The sequence below is a fragment of the Schistocerca americana genome, chromosome 1, assembly GCF_021461395.2.
Source record: "Schistocerca americana isolate TAMUIC-IGC-003095 chromosome 1, iqSchAmer2.1, whole genome shotgun sequence".
Taxonomy (NCBI): Eukaryota; Metazoa; Arthropoda; class Insecta; order Orthoptera; family Acrididae; genus Schistocerca; species Schistocerca americana.
In genome coordinates this window covers 278,224,286-278,237,737 of record NC_060119.1, presented here as the reverse complement: position 1 = coordinate 278,237,737, position 13,452 = coordinate 278,224,286, and the positions used below count along the sequence as shown (strand labels likewise).

General features: G+C 38.2%; 1 protein-coding gene across 1 annotated transcript in view; it reads left to right on the top strand.

The window, feature by feature from the left end:
- LOC124625459 (small subunit processome component 20 homolog) overlaps nt 1–12,777 on the top strand; it is a 208,888-nt gene extending 196,111 nt beyond the window's left edge. The window contains exons 32-36 of the mRNA XM_047149176.1: nt 4,921–5,242; nt 7,010–7,260; nt 11,600–11,806; nt 12,162–12,431; nt 12,517–12,777. Of these exons, the coding sequence (XP_047005132.1) occupies nt 4,921–5,242; nt 7,010–7,260; nt 11,600–11,806; nt 12,162–12,431; nt 12,517–12,666 (1,200 nt within the window). The 3' untranslated portion in view covers nt 12,667–12,777. The remainder of the gene's footprint in view (nt 1–4,920; nt 5,243–7,009; nt 7,261–11,599; nt 11,807–12,161; nt 12,432–12,516) is intronic.
- The last annotated feature ends 675 nt before the right edge of the window (nt 12,778–13,452 follow it).

Here is a 13,452-nt window from a genome sequence, read left to right as displayed (position 1 = left end):
TTGTATTGAACTGGGGACCTAGAAACGATGGAGAGGCTTCGTCTCCACTGTAGCCGCAGTGGTACACAACCCCACAACAGGCTACAGCAGTCCACCCACCCCACCGCTGCCTCACACCGAACCCAGGGTTATTGTGTGCTTCAGCCCCCAGCAGACACTCGCCCCCCGTCTAGTGTGATATGATAGGGTCTCAGAAAGGCCTGGTGGTGGGAGTAGTTTTGTGTCCATAAGCTCCCAAACTATAGTCCATACATCTGCACAAGTATGAGAGGGGTAATGGGAGCGTAGTTTGTACCAGTTAGGGAGCAACCCAGAGTTACAGCTTTTGGCACAGTGAGTGGTTACATAGGTGCCAGTCCCTTGGTTGGAAACGGAGACAGCGATGCTGCTGCTCGTGAAACTAGTTGCATCCAGAGGTGGTTTCAGTGCAGGGTCATGAGCTTTTAACCAGTTGTGATGCTGAACAGCTGATACTCTCCTATAGCCTATGATGACCTCTTGGGCCATCACAGGAACACCTAAACATGCACATTCAGAACAGGTATCCTGCACATAGGCGTACATATACTTTGGCTTAGCACACTGCATAGGATACAGGATGCCTAACAGTGTTTGATGTGTGTGCCCATGCAATATTTTGGCCTGACTGGTCCCATTGATGATTGTAGACCCATACGTGGTGAGGAGGCTGTGTAGTGCTTCCTTGGCCGACCTCGTCAGAAAGGCTTTGTGCATATGAGTTTTGAATGTCCTGACCATCTGCTGAGCTGCAAATTTGAAGGCCAATTGGAAGAGGGTGGTGGCTAAGTTTTCAGTGTCATGGCAACAAAAGACCTTGATTTGGGACAATGTATACTCCAGACTATTGCCAGACACGAATGTGTGGTGCACTCTCTCGATTGTAAAATTTGTGAACAGGGCATGAATGGTAGCATGAGTGGTATATAATGACATTTGGGCCACAAAGTGGAAGCTAGATAGAGTGTCTACCACAAGAAACCACAATATCTCCCGGGAATGACCTGGCCAAAATCAACATTCATTCTCTCCCAGGGTTGGTCCAAGCATGGTCATGGTGAAAAATTCTGTGCTGGGACCACCTGATTCAGGGAGCAGTTATAACAGGAATGGCACACATGTTCATTATGGTGTCAGTTCTAGGTCTTTAAATGCAACTGAGCTAATGTCTTCAAATGCTCCACCCCCAGTGTGAGGGTTGCAGTAGCTGGAGGATGCAGAGTTGGAGCAGGGCTGCAACAGTGACCAGGCATTCAGAGTCATCTTAGATCCGATGTTAAGATGTCATTTTTTGCATTGAGACGATGTTGCATCACAAAATGAATATGGAGTTTGAGGTCTGCTTGTTTTGGAAAACTCTCTGGGCAACCTGACAGTACCATTCACAAACTTTTGCATAGAATCGGGTCAATGGACCACCCTGTATTTCTGTGCTACCCAACGGAACCCAGCTGTGGCACTATTGAGTGCCAGTTCCTTATCCACAATCCACTGGCCCATAATTTAAGGAGCTGTGTGTAGATATCTGTTTCCCCCATGCATCCGGAAACCTGCCAAAGATTTGTTGAATCCATGCCATGCAGAATCATCGCTGTATTTCATTCCAGAGGTGCACCAGCACTGTATTAAGCAACTGATCATAATTTTTGGCTGATCAGTGTCAGTACAATGGTTGAGTGCCTAGTACCTGTGGAGGGATGAGGTGATGGTATAAGAACACTCAGCAGTTAGTAAGGGCCAGGCATTAATGACAGGAGCTGTTGTTAAGGGAACAAACAAGTGAATATCAGACCAGTTTGTAACACAATGTGGTCGGAGGATTTTCCAGTGATTAGCTAACTGATGATTAAGGGGTCTCATACAATGGTAGTAATCGAACAGAGGCTTGGGGAACTAGAAAGTAAATAAGTATAGGATATATCACCTAAATAGGGCAAACTTCAGTATTAGTCCAGGAGGAAGGTGGAAGGAAAGTTGGCAACAGTATACAAAATCTGTGATTGAACCTATTCCAGATGATGTACAAACTAGTTTCAGATCATCACAGATAGTGTGTGGAAAATAATGAACTAAATGGAATTTGTTGGGATATTAGTTCATAAAAAAACTGTTCACTGTAGTAGTCAGGTTAGGACCTAAGAGTACAACTTAAGTTTATTTGCATGTCCTGTTCTATATCATATCACACACATTTACGTTTCAGTGCGCTGCCAGTAATCTTCGTGTAAGTAATGCCATGACTATGTTTTTCAAACATACTTCTGTCATTAGTTCCACCATCTTATGTGATTAGGTAACATCTTTCATTTTGCATATTTTTCTTAAAATATAATTTTCAGTGTACATATGTTAAGTCTGAACTTTTGTAGTTGTAGATGTATACTCTGTCTACATTTCAGTATTGTAGATCTGAATGTAATGTATAGCAATGGCATTTAATTGGTTCTGCATGTGTGCTGAAGTTTTACCCCTACACATGTCACAATAAAAACAGCTTCACTGTTTTAAGGCTCAGAAAATAGATAATTTAATTGGAAATATTGATTGTACTGATACTACAAGTGCCAGAACACTCGATTAATTGAAATTCAGTAATATTGATATAACTTTTCTTCTCAACATGCCAGTCTCAGAACAATGTGTCATTCAGCAGCCCTACAGGAGAGCCCTCAAAAGACATCTTACGTATAGAATATCTACACACTGATTAAGTAAATTCTGAAAACTGCTAAACTGCAGTAATTGATTAATTGTGACGATGTGCATCTCATGACACATTGTGACGTGTGAGCAAAAGATGAGTGATGGCATAAGACAGCATATGAATATGGCACATTACTGTTTCTTTATACAGTAGTTGGACACATGTATAATTTTATGTACAAATCATTTTAACTAACTTTTACAATGTTTTGCCTTGAATTCATATATTTTGTCAAAGCTTATAATTTGGTTTCAACAAAATCTGTACTAGACAACCCTTGACGAACAAGGCATCATGTCAACATTTTTTAGTTTACTCAGGAGCACAAAGGCTAATACAGCAGCTTTCCTTATATTTCATCAGGATAGTGAGAATTTCAGTGCTGAAAATGAAGTCAGTCATAGAGATTGTGTGTCACCTAAACTATCCCAGCAGCCACTGAGGAAGTTTTTGGCTCATTAAACAGGAAAAGAAGAATGATACATGTTAATGGAAACTATCCGAACCACTTACGTTGACACCATACACTTTTCCTATGGTGCAGATGAACTTCAACATCCAAATTATGATCTTAATGGAGCAAGTTCAAAAGTAGCACAGCAAATCGATTACAATAAAATTAAGAATGTTCAGTTAACACTCAAGTAAATTATTACAACTTAACATTAAAGTCAACTAACCAGGTAATGAGTTTTTGCATTCTAAATAAGTGAATGGCCAGGAAAATAAATGAAAAGAAAGGAAATGAAACTAAGGGCAGCTCTGTAAGTGGTGGGAATTATTGGGATAGACAGGAGAACTAACATATGAATCATGAATCAGACTGAATTGTAGAGAAAATGAAACAGAAGCTGTTGGGACATGTTGCCAGCTAAATGGATGGTAGATGGGCCAAACATTTAGCAGCAGTGTGGATGTGTGGAAAAGTCAGAGAAGATCGTTATCCCATAGTGGATGTCAAGTGGCTGATAATGATGAATTTAAATAATGCAGTGTAGAGAAATTCCTATACCACTATGTAGCATTCAGTGCAGAGACATTTTGGATTCTTGCATCACACTTGAGCAAGTTATAACATTTATATGCCTAATTTGCCCACATAATGAGGAATTTTGTTGCTTGATTAATTAATTTGATCTAAAATAGTGCAGTATTCTTTGTCAGTTAACATCATTTTGATCACTGCCAGAAAGCACAATTGATGGTATGAGCAAATTTCAGGTCAGACTTTTGGGTTAAAATTAAGATTTTGTGTTTCTAAGGTGTAAATAAATCAGCTTCGACTGTTGATAACAACTATTGTGGATGCAAAGGGCTACAGTGGGCATGATGTAGCTATTTGTCTTGGGCAGTTACTGGGCACAGAACCTATGTTACTTTGTACATCGAGTCAATCACATCTACGATTCAAAGGTAATCAATTTTCAGTTAGTACAGATTCAGAAACTTCAAAAATTCCACATATGAGTTATAGAGACTTAAATTTTCACAAGCGATAGGGTTTGGGACTCTGGCTTATTTTGGTGGTCTCCGTAGATGCTTAGCTGTGTTTGCTTAAGTGACATCGGGCTTAAATTTTTATCAGATACCCTGTTTGCACTTTGTATTTTAGTTATTCTTTATGGAATTTTTGCAAGAGATTTAGTGATGCTATACTTTTTGTATTAGTCCCTGTTATTCTCCATAACAGCAGTGAAAATTGAAAAAAGTTAACAGTTTTATGTTAAAATGTATGTCTGCAATTTCTACTAAATAATTTTGACAACCATCTCAGGCCATAAATTTGAATGTTATTTTGATTAATATCTTTATGAGGACTTAAGCGAGACTGTGTGGCCGTCGCCAACACCTGAACAGTAGTTTCAAGCTACATTTACTCAGAGCAATGTGCATTTAGTGTTAAAGGGTAGGATCTTTCACATCACTGGTCACTTTGCAAGCAGAGCTACACACATTGCATCCTTTGCTCCACTTGTCAACTAAGCAACAGTTTCCAAATGTATCTTCAACAGAGATTACCTTGCCTTTTGTAAGCATCAAAACACACAGTCATGAGGCTGCTCCAGAGTATGGTGACAATTCACCACCAGCCTGCTACATGACTTAATGAAATTCTAGTTTTTGTGTGATCTATGAGTCTTTTTGTATCTTGAGTTGTAAATTACTTCGGTTATGTACAGTGCATATTTCTATTTCAGGTGAAACATCGACAGCTGGCTGCACAGCTTTGTGGCTTATTTGTTCAAGCTGAAAAGCAAGAATTTGAAACCCGTTTTCAAGTAGTGCTGCCAGTTCTGTTACAGCAGTTTGGTAGAGGTTTTGAAGATAATCGACCAGGTAGATTTGTTCGCGTTGTTCCTGCAGCATCAGATGCTAATAGTGAAACTAAGAAGGAACAGAAGGAAATAAGGAATGATCACCTGCTTTTTCAAGTACTTCAGACCCTCCTAAAGATATGTGAGCATTGTCCATCTTTCCTAAAGAGCAACAATTGGAAGTATGAAGTTGAAGGTTTTGCAGGTACTGTAATTTGTTGCAGAATTATATCTTTCTTTTAAGAACTGAAATGGAGTTTTATTGAGGGGACACCCTTGTTAATGAGTTGTGGTTTACTGAGGAAATCATGCTATAGTCCCACTTAATTCTCATTTCAAGAAAGATGAGTGCTTGTTAAGTCCCATGAGTCATTTGGATCATCTCCCAGACAGTCAGTGTCTAGAATTCTGAAAATGGTAACCTGTTCCCCCACATACACTTTCATCCTGACACCTACAATAAATCAACTTACGTTAGTCCTCCACCCTCTTTCCTTTTATGTTTTCGTCCTGTAAGTTCCTACCACCTCCCCCAGTTACACCCTATTTGCTATACATTATTTATATTGTTCTTTCCACCTGTAATTTTCTTTTCTTCTCTATCCATCTTCATGTCTTACTATAACTGTTTCTCGTATTTCTGAACTCATGTTTCTATTGTACTTATAATGTACTGTCTTTGACCTCGTACTTCCACTTAACTTTGTGCACATTTTTACTTTATACCTCATGGGGTCCCTCATAACTTGAGTTCCGAGTGATCTGCCGCTATCTATCTCTCATTTCACCAGACTACTTTCTCTCTGTCACATTGGAGTTTAGAGCTCAGTTCCTGTGCTTGCAGAAAAATAATAATGAACTAAAGATGATTCCACCTTTTTGCAAGTGCACAAATTGTTTTGTTTTATCAACCAACCTTGTTTCACCACAGTTGTGGCTTCCTCAGTGGGTTTTTTATTATTTTCCTGAAAAACGTGCAAGCAGGTTATTTTTAGGTTAAGGAATATGATACATCAGATTTCATTATCATTTAAATTGTATTTGTACTTTACCTTGCATTTTACACTGTTTGTGTCCTATTGCTGCCAACCAAAACCAGCCACAGTGCTAAATTAGTACGCCTTGTCATCTGCAAACAGGAGAGATGTTAGAAAATTGAACATTTTGTGTAGTTCGCCATATCCAAGCCACACAGAACTTTTATCAGTGTCCACAGGTTCATCTCAGCTAGCCTATACAAAAGCCCACTTGGTACATAAAAACAAACTTGTTACAGCTAAGGAGTAGCAAAGTACTACAATAGTAAAGCCAAAAACAGGCATATGCCAAGAGTTTTACCAGAACATACATTTTAAAGGTTGGATAATTAATAAAAAAATTCAATTCAGATGATTTTCTAACAGTCCTCGTGTTTATAGATGACATGGTGTACTAATTTAGTCCTGTGGCTGATTTTAGTTGGGAACCACAGGACACACACACAACGTAAAATATAAAAGGTAAAGTGCACACACAACAAAATCTGATGTATTATGTTCGTTAACTTAAAAATAACCTGTATGTATATATTTTAGGAAAATAAAAAAAGCCCACTGAGGATGCCCCATCTGTGGTGAAACATGGTTGGGTAATAAAACAAAACAGTAATTTGTGTACTTGCAGAAGGCAGACCCTTCCTTAGTTCATTGTTACTTTCTCTGTTTCACCCTGAGCAAGGAATCCATTGTTCCAAAAGATAGTAGTGGGCCTACTGTTTTTAATTCCTATTTTGTTATTTCCTGTGCTTGGAATTGTGCATTCTGCCAGTCCATGTGTATGTAAATTTAATAGCTCTTGTAATCTATTTCAGATAGTTATTTTAACTGATTTGTTTTTGTGGTAGCACTTATATTCTGAAATAACATTGCTCTTTCTAGTTTTATGAGTTGTCTTGTATTCTATAGTTGTATATACATGTATTTTCACTTTTCAGAAAATGCAAAGTTGCTGCTATCACATGAGCATGAGTGGGTCCGTCTGGGGGCAGCACAGTTCCTGGGCTTTGTCTTTGGTTCACTTGACCCACAAAGATTGGCCTTTCATGTATGTAAAAAGACTAACAGTGATGAGGGAAATTATAATGGCTGTGGTTTCCTGAACAATTCTGGAAAACTTAGATCCCTAATATTGGATCTGTCTGCCCAACTGCAACCTGTTGAAATATCAGATGACTTTGTTGAACAGGTATACACTTAGCAGAATCATCAGTTCATTTAAAAGTTACTGTGTTTTATTGTTAGACACATCTGAAAAGTTTTGTGAATTTCTTTGACATGATTATTTCAATTATCTGAGAACTGTGAGTAAACATAGCATGCTTTATTACAAAAAGGAAGTTTTAAGACAGCTACACACATAAACAGTGAAAATGTAGCAATAGTTTTTCATGTTGTTAACAATAATTCTGTAAGTTGTTAACTTTTCACTACCTTTGGGAAGGGTGTTGTTACCATGATTCTTCTGTATCATGCTGAACTAATGTGTAATGATTTTACTTGTATGACAAATCTTTACAGACATATATTTGAAATTGCATTTATTATGTCCAATTCTAATAACCTGTTGGAACAATTATGAACCTCACTTAAAATGGACACTCATTGCCTTATAGTCATACTTTACTTTGTTTAAAACATGAAACTATGATAAAGTCAGGAAGTTACTACTTGTTTATAGAAGATGAATATTCAGTGCTTGATCAACAGTACATGCATCCTAAAATATATATGTATAGCTGACTCTTGATAATTTGAAACTCAAGGGACCAGGGAGAAAGTTCAAATAATCGAGAGGGGTGGAGAAAAAAATTCAAGTACCCTAGACTTTGATTGAAAGTAAATTGTAGTACGTACATGTAGACATTCATCCTTATTTTAATAATGTGCAATATAAGACATGCATGTATACTTACAGTACATACATACAGTATAAGAAACACAAACCAGTGAAAACATTACATGTCATTTTGGAAAATAGTCAGTGACTGTAGTGACTTTCTTTTGAGTGAATTACTTCCATCTAACATTGTCCAGCTAATTTTTAATGGTAATGTGAGCTACAAGGGAAACTCCCCATTGCAACCCCCTCAGATTTAGTGGTAAGAGGCCCCAGTGGACAAACCATGAAAATCTGAACACACATCAAGCATGAAAATGGGAAGAAGGTGTACTGAATGTGAAAAGAAGCAAAATAGAAACAGGGAATGGTGCAAGGACAAAAAGTGCAATATAGAGTAGTGTACAACAGCAACGCATCATAGTTAAGTGGCAGTGGTGTTGGACTGCCAAGCAGGCGAGCCATGATCAAACCTTCCTCCCACCTATTCCTCTCCTCCCCCTCCTCCTCCTCCCCCCTCCCCCCTCCACTGTTTGCTGTGCTCAAATTTGTGTCTATGGTCTGTGTCATGATGTAACATCTGTTTGCAACAGCGAGGTATAAAGTGGGGACCTATAATGACAGTTTATTCTGCACAACTACTCTATTATTAGGCAAAAGGAAGTGGCTTTCAAATGGGAACTGCAAACATTTGATGACATGGCGACAAGTCAACCAAATCTTCCACCGGAAAACATGTCTAGTGTGTCGTACACGGCATTAGTAACAGTGTGTGTGTTGTATGATAGAAATTGACACACCTAGTTTGTATGACTGGTGAGTGAGTGAGACGTGTCTCCTTGCTCAGTTTAGGTGTTCATATGAATGTGAATATCATCACTCCCAAGAAAATGATGAAAACATAATAGTTTGTCACATAAGCTGCAAAAATGAATGCAACAGTTTCCCAATCACATAGTTTTTCTGTGCTCTGTCAAAATAGATGTTTCTAACGTTTTTGAAGGTGTGTTTGATTTTGAAAGTTTCGACTCTTGAATTCCTTTGTTGTAACATAGTTCACACCCGTTTATTTGTTGTTTTCATTTCTGTCGCATCTGTGTGGTATCTCACCTGCTCTCACTATTCATCATATTTACTTGTGATGGTAATGTATTCTTAGCACATGACACATTCTATAACCAATGTATGGTATGACAGTGGTCAAGACTACTAACTGAACTAAACTCCTCCCGAACAGGCCATGAAGGCCCAATGGTACCAATCGGCCGCCATGTCATCCTCAGCCCATAGGCATCACTGGATGCGGATATGGAGGGGCATGTGGTCAGCACACTGCTCTCTCGACTGTATGTCAGTTTCCTAGACGGGAGCCGCTACTTTTCAATCAAGTAGCTCTCCTCAGTTCGCCTCACAAGGGCCGAGCGCACCCCACTTGCCAACACCGCTCGGCAGATCGGATAGTTACCCATCCAAGTGCTAGCCCAGCCTGACAGCGCTTAACTTCGGTGATCTGACGGGAACCGGTGTTACCACTGCAGCAAGGCCATTGGCGCCAAGACTACAGAAAGAAGAAAATTTCAGTGACCATATGGACAGTTCTCATAATATTGTAAAAAAAATAAAAAAATAAAATTAAAAAAAATAAATGGCACAAGGGAGTTTTGAATGTGGCTCGTCTGTTTTACAGTCAAACGCCATGGCCACTTAACCACAATGCCATTCTGTTTCTTGTTATTGCACTTGTTAAGCTTGGACTGTTCACTGTTTTATTTTATTTTATTTATTTATTTATTTATTTATTTATTTATTCACAGTTAAGTGTGCCTCCTTCCTGTTTTCATGCTTGATCTGTGTTTAGTTTCTGGCGGGCTACCCACCGAGCCATCTTACCACTAAATCTGAGGAGGGTGTGATGAGAGTTTCCCTTGTGAGAAGAAGTCACCACTTGTTTCATTCTGATGTTGCAGGAGTGTAGTATATGGACAGCTGACCTTGCCTTGCTAAATGCAACTGGAGCTAGTGCTTGTTCTTCCCTGTCTTTCTTGTCCTCATCTTGATGGATCAACATTTCGGCGTCAATTAGAACACCATGGAACTGATACGATCAACATCAGTGAAATCCTCAAAGGTTAACTCACCACAGCTAGGTAGAAGTTTCCATGTGACTAAATTTGTTAATTCTCACAACTATGATGGCTGTTCCACATTTTCTCTTTGCATTACAAACCTGCACTTTCTGAAGCAGTTATAAAGAGTGCTAGGGCTGACATTTTTCCATCAGTCATGGTTATAGAAGTCAAAACTGTTATATTTACCTTCTCACATTTTTCAGTGCTAAGCAGCACCAGTGAAAGAATTTCTTTGCTGTGGAGAGTTTTAAAATTTTGTACTACGCCCTTATCCAACGACGGCATTCTTTATGTCAGTTTGACATGATCTAATGGTAGTTGATTGTTACGTACAATCCAGTTCTTCAAAAACAGTAAAATTTTGCATATCCCCTTTTTCATAGCACTATTAACCAAGGTCAGCCATTCATTAAACAATTATGTCGTCATTCATGATTTTGTGTTTGAGTGATAAGTTGAGAGAAGTGATTTTATTCACTTGAAACAGTGTTGTTTCTCAGTTGTCCCTACTATGAGTGGTTTCAACTTCTGAGAACCATCCATGGGATGGATAGAAGGACAGCTATTCTGTCCTTGCTTAGTTTTCCTCCAAGACCCTTTTTGTTCTTGATTCCTAATGTGCAATCAGGAAGATATTTATAAAAAGGTCTGATTTCTTCTGTGTTGAATATGTTGTATGGGTTGTAGCCATTCAGAAGCTGTTTTAGTTCATCACTCCATTCAATATAAAGGGAATTGGCCTTGCTGACATTCCCTTCACAGATTACTTTTAACATGATGATGTGACCTTTTTTAATACTATGACTTGACCTTTTCCTTCAACATGAAATCATCCACAGAAGTGTTTTGTCCTCTACACTGATTTATCCACTTGAGTGAGCAATGAGCACTCCTCGAGACAGAGAATTTCATCCTGGTGTCATCTTTTTCTTTCTTTGCCTGAGGCACAGCCAGTAAGACGATCTTTGTTTTTTGAAATCTGACATTGTAGATGATAAAAGAGCAGACTGTTTTGCAACATCCTTTTTTTCTTCAAAATTCCACTCTCTACAGCTTAAATAACAAGCTTTTTTTCATTAACCAAAAGACATTTGTTCATGGCATTTCATAATTTTTAAGAAACACTAATTGACTACAATACAGTATGAAAGCAGACTGCAGACTGAATGGGATAGGGATATAGGCTGGAGAAACAAATGATAGGTGGTCTGAGCCTGTACTGGAAACAAAAGAAGTAGAGGCCTTCAAATCATAGAGTGTGCCAATGTTGAGGTGCACCATCTATGACTGAGTGAACAATATACCAGCTCAGCTCATTGTGTTGACCTCTCAAGCAATTACTCCTCAAAGCAGAAACAAACTTATTCAGTATATCTATGTAAGAATTTGTAAAATCTTGAGGAATTCCTTGAGATTACCCTTACCTTTCTGGGTTAAACAAGTTTTCTTTAGAATTGCGATTTTTCAGACAAATCATGAATCTTTCTCCCTAAATGTCTATATGAATAAAGCTGTGTTCATAAATTACATAATCTGAATGGTGTGTCTGACATTCACAGGTGGTTAAAGATTTGGTTTATTTGGCGAGGGTCCTAAAATATTTAGAGGAAGAAGATGTTCCAGAAGTCGTAGTATTTGGTTCAGAGCAACAGATGTCAGATGATGAGGAACAATATAAATCAAAATTATCTCTTGTATGGATGATTCGGCGAATGAGAAGAATTTTAAATAATGAGATAATACATTCACCACAATCCACTACACTGGTAAGTGATTTTCTGCTCCTTTTTTTAACAATGTAACTGAACTCAGTGTAGTTTCAGCTCTCTGAGACTGCAGATGTGTTTGCAAGTTGCACTTGCATGAGTGTGTGTGTGTGTGTGTGTGTGTGTGTGTGTGTGTGTGTGTGTGTGTGTACTGCTGACAAAGGCCTTAATGGCCGAAAGCTATGATTGGGTGAATCTTTTTATTGTGCCTATCGCTCAGCAAGTCCGCTATATGGTGAGTCGCAACTTTCCTTTCTTCTCTCGTATTGTTACATTCCATTGTTTGAAATGTAATATAGACGTTTTAACCTGTTAACTTGTTAAAATATACCATCTTAAACCTTTAATGTTCTAGCAAAAGGCTGTTTTCAAATGGATTGGAGCTGTGGCAGTCGATCTGGGGAAAGAAAAGCTTCCGTTGTACTTGCATCATCTTCTTCCCCCTCTGGTCCGTGTGCTAACAAGTTCTGATGATTCAAATTCTGAACTACGTCGCCTAGCTAAAGAAGTAGCAGATATAATTAAGAAGAAAGTGGGTACAGATGAATACACTCATCATTTTACAAAGCTTCAGATGTCACTAACTGCACGTCGAGCTGACAGGAAAAAAATCAGAGCTCAAGAGGTAAGCCATGCACACTGTATGACATTTTAATATTCTGAATCAGGTGTACAATCAGTTAACATATATTTTATTCGGTTTGTCTCAGGCTGTGACAGAACCACAGAAGGCTGCAAAACGAAGAATTAAAAAGCAGTTAAAGAGGAAGGATAGCAAAAAGAAGAAGATAAGTGCCTTTAAAGGAAAACCAGTGAAGAGAAAACACAGTGATAAACTATCCATTGATGAAATTATATAAGTTTTATGTAACAAATGCATAAATTTTGTATATTTCCAGAAAATTTTGAATATTAAGTATGTGTAATGTAAATAAGTCATTGAGAAGTGTAAATATATTTATTTTTTAGTATTTTCATGTTTCACGTACAAAAAGTCTCTGTTAGTCAATAATTATATATTAAGATTTCTTGTCTATTATATTGTAATCTGCCAAGAAGTTCCAGTGTTAAAACATTTTCAAGCTGCAGTTTGAAGAGCAATTTTTGGAGTCAGTCAAATGACTGGACTGGGGTTAAATTTTTCAAGCCACTGAATACATTCAGGAATACTGCAAGTCTAGTTACTTATATTAGCTCCAGTAGGTTCATTGCTTTGGTGACAGAAAAGAATCTGACAGAAAACCTGACAAAATCCAAAGCACTTTGATAGTACAAGGTGTTCATTACAAAGTACCATATTTACTCGAATCTAAGCCGCACTTTTTTTCCAGTATTTGTAATCCAAAAAACCGCCTGTGGCTTAGAATCGAGTGCAAAGTAAGCGTAAGGTCTGAAAAATGTTGGTAGGTGCTGTCACAACTAACTTCTGCCGTCGAATATATATGCCGCTACACAGGCATGCTTTGCAGGCACAAAGATAAATACTGGCACCAAAACCTCTGCGTCAGTAAATAAATTAAAAGAAAAGGTAGAAGAATGTAAACATTATGCCATGTATTCTTTTGTGTTTGCTGCTATCTCATTTAAATCCTGTCTGCCTAATAAACTACGAAACTAGAGTGAGACAACAGCAAACGCAGAATATA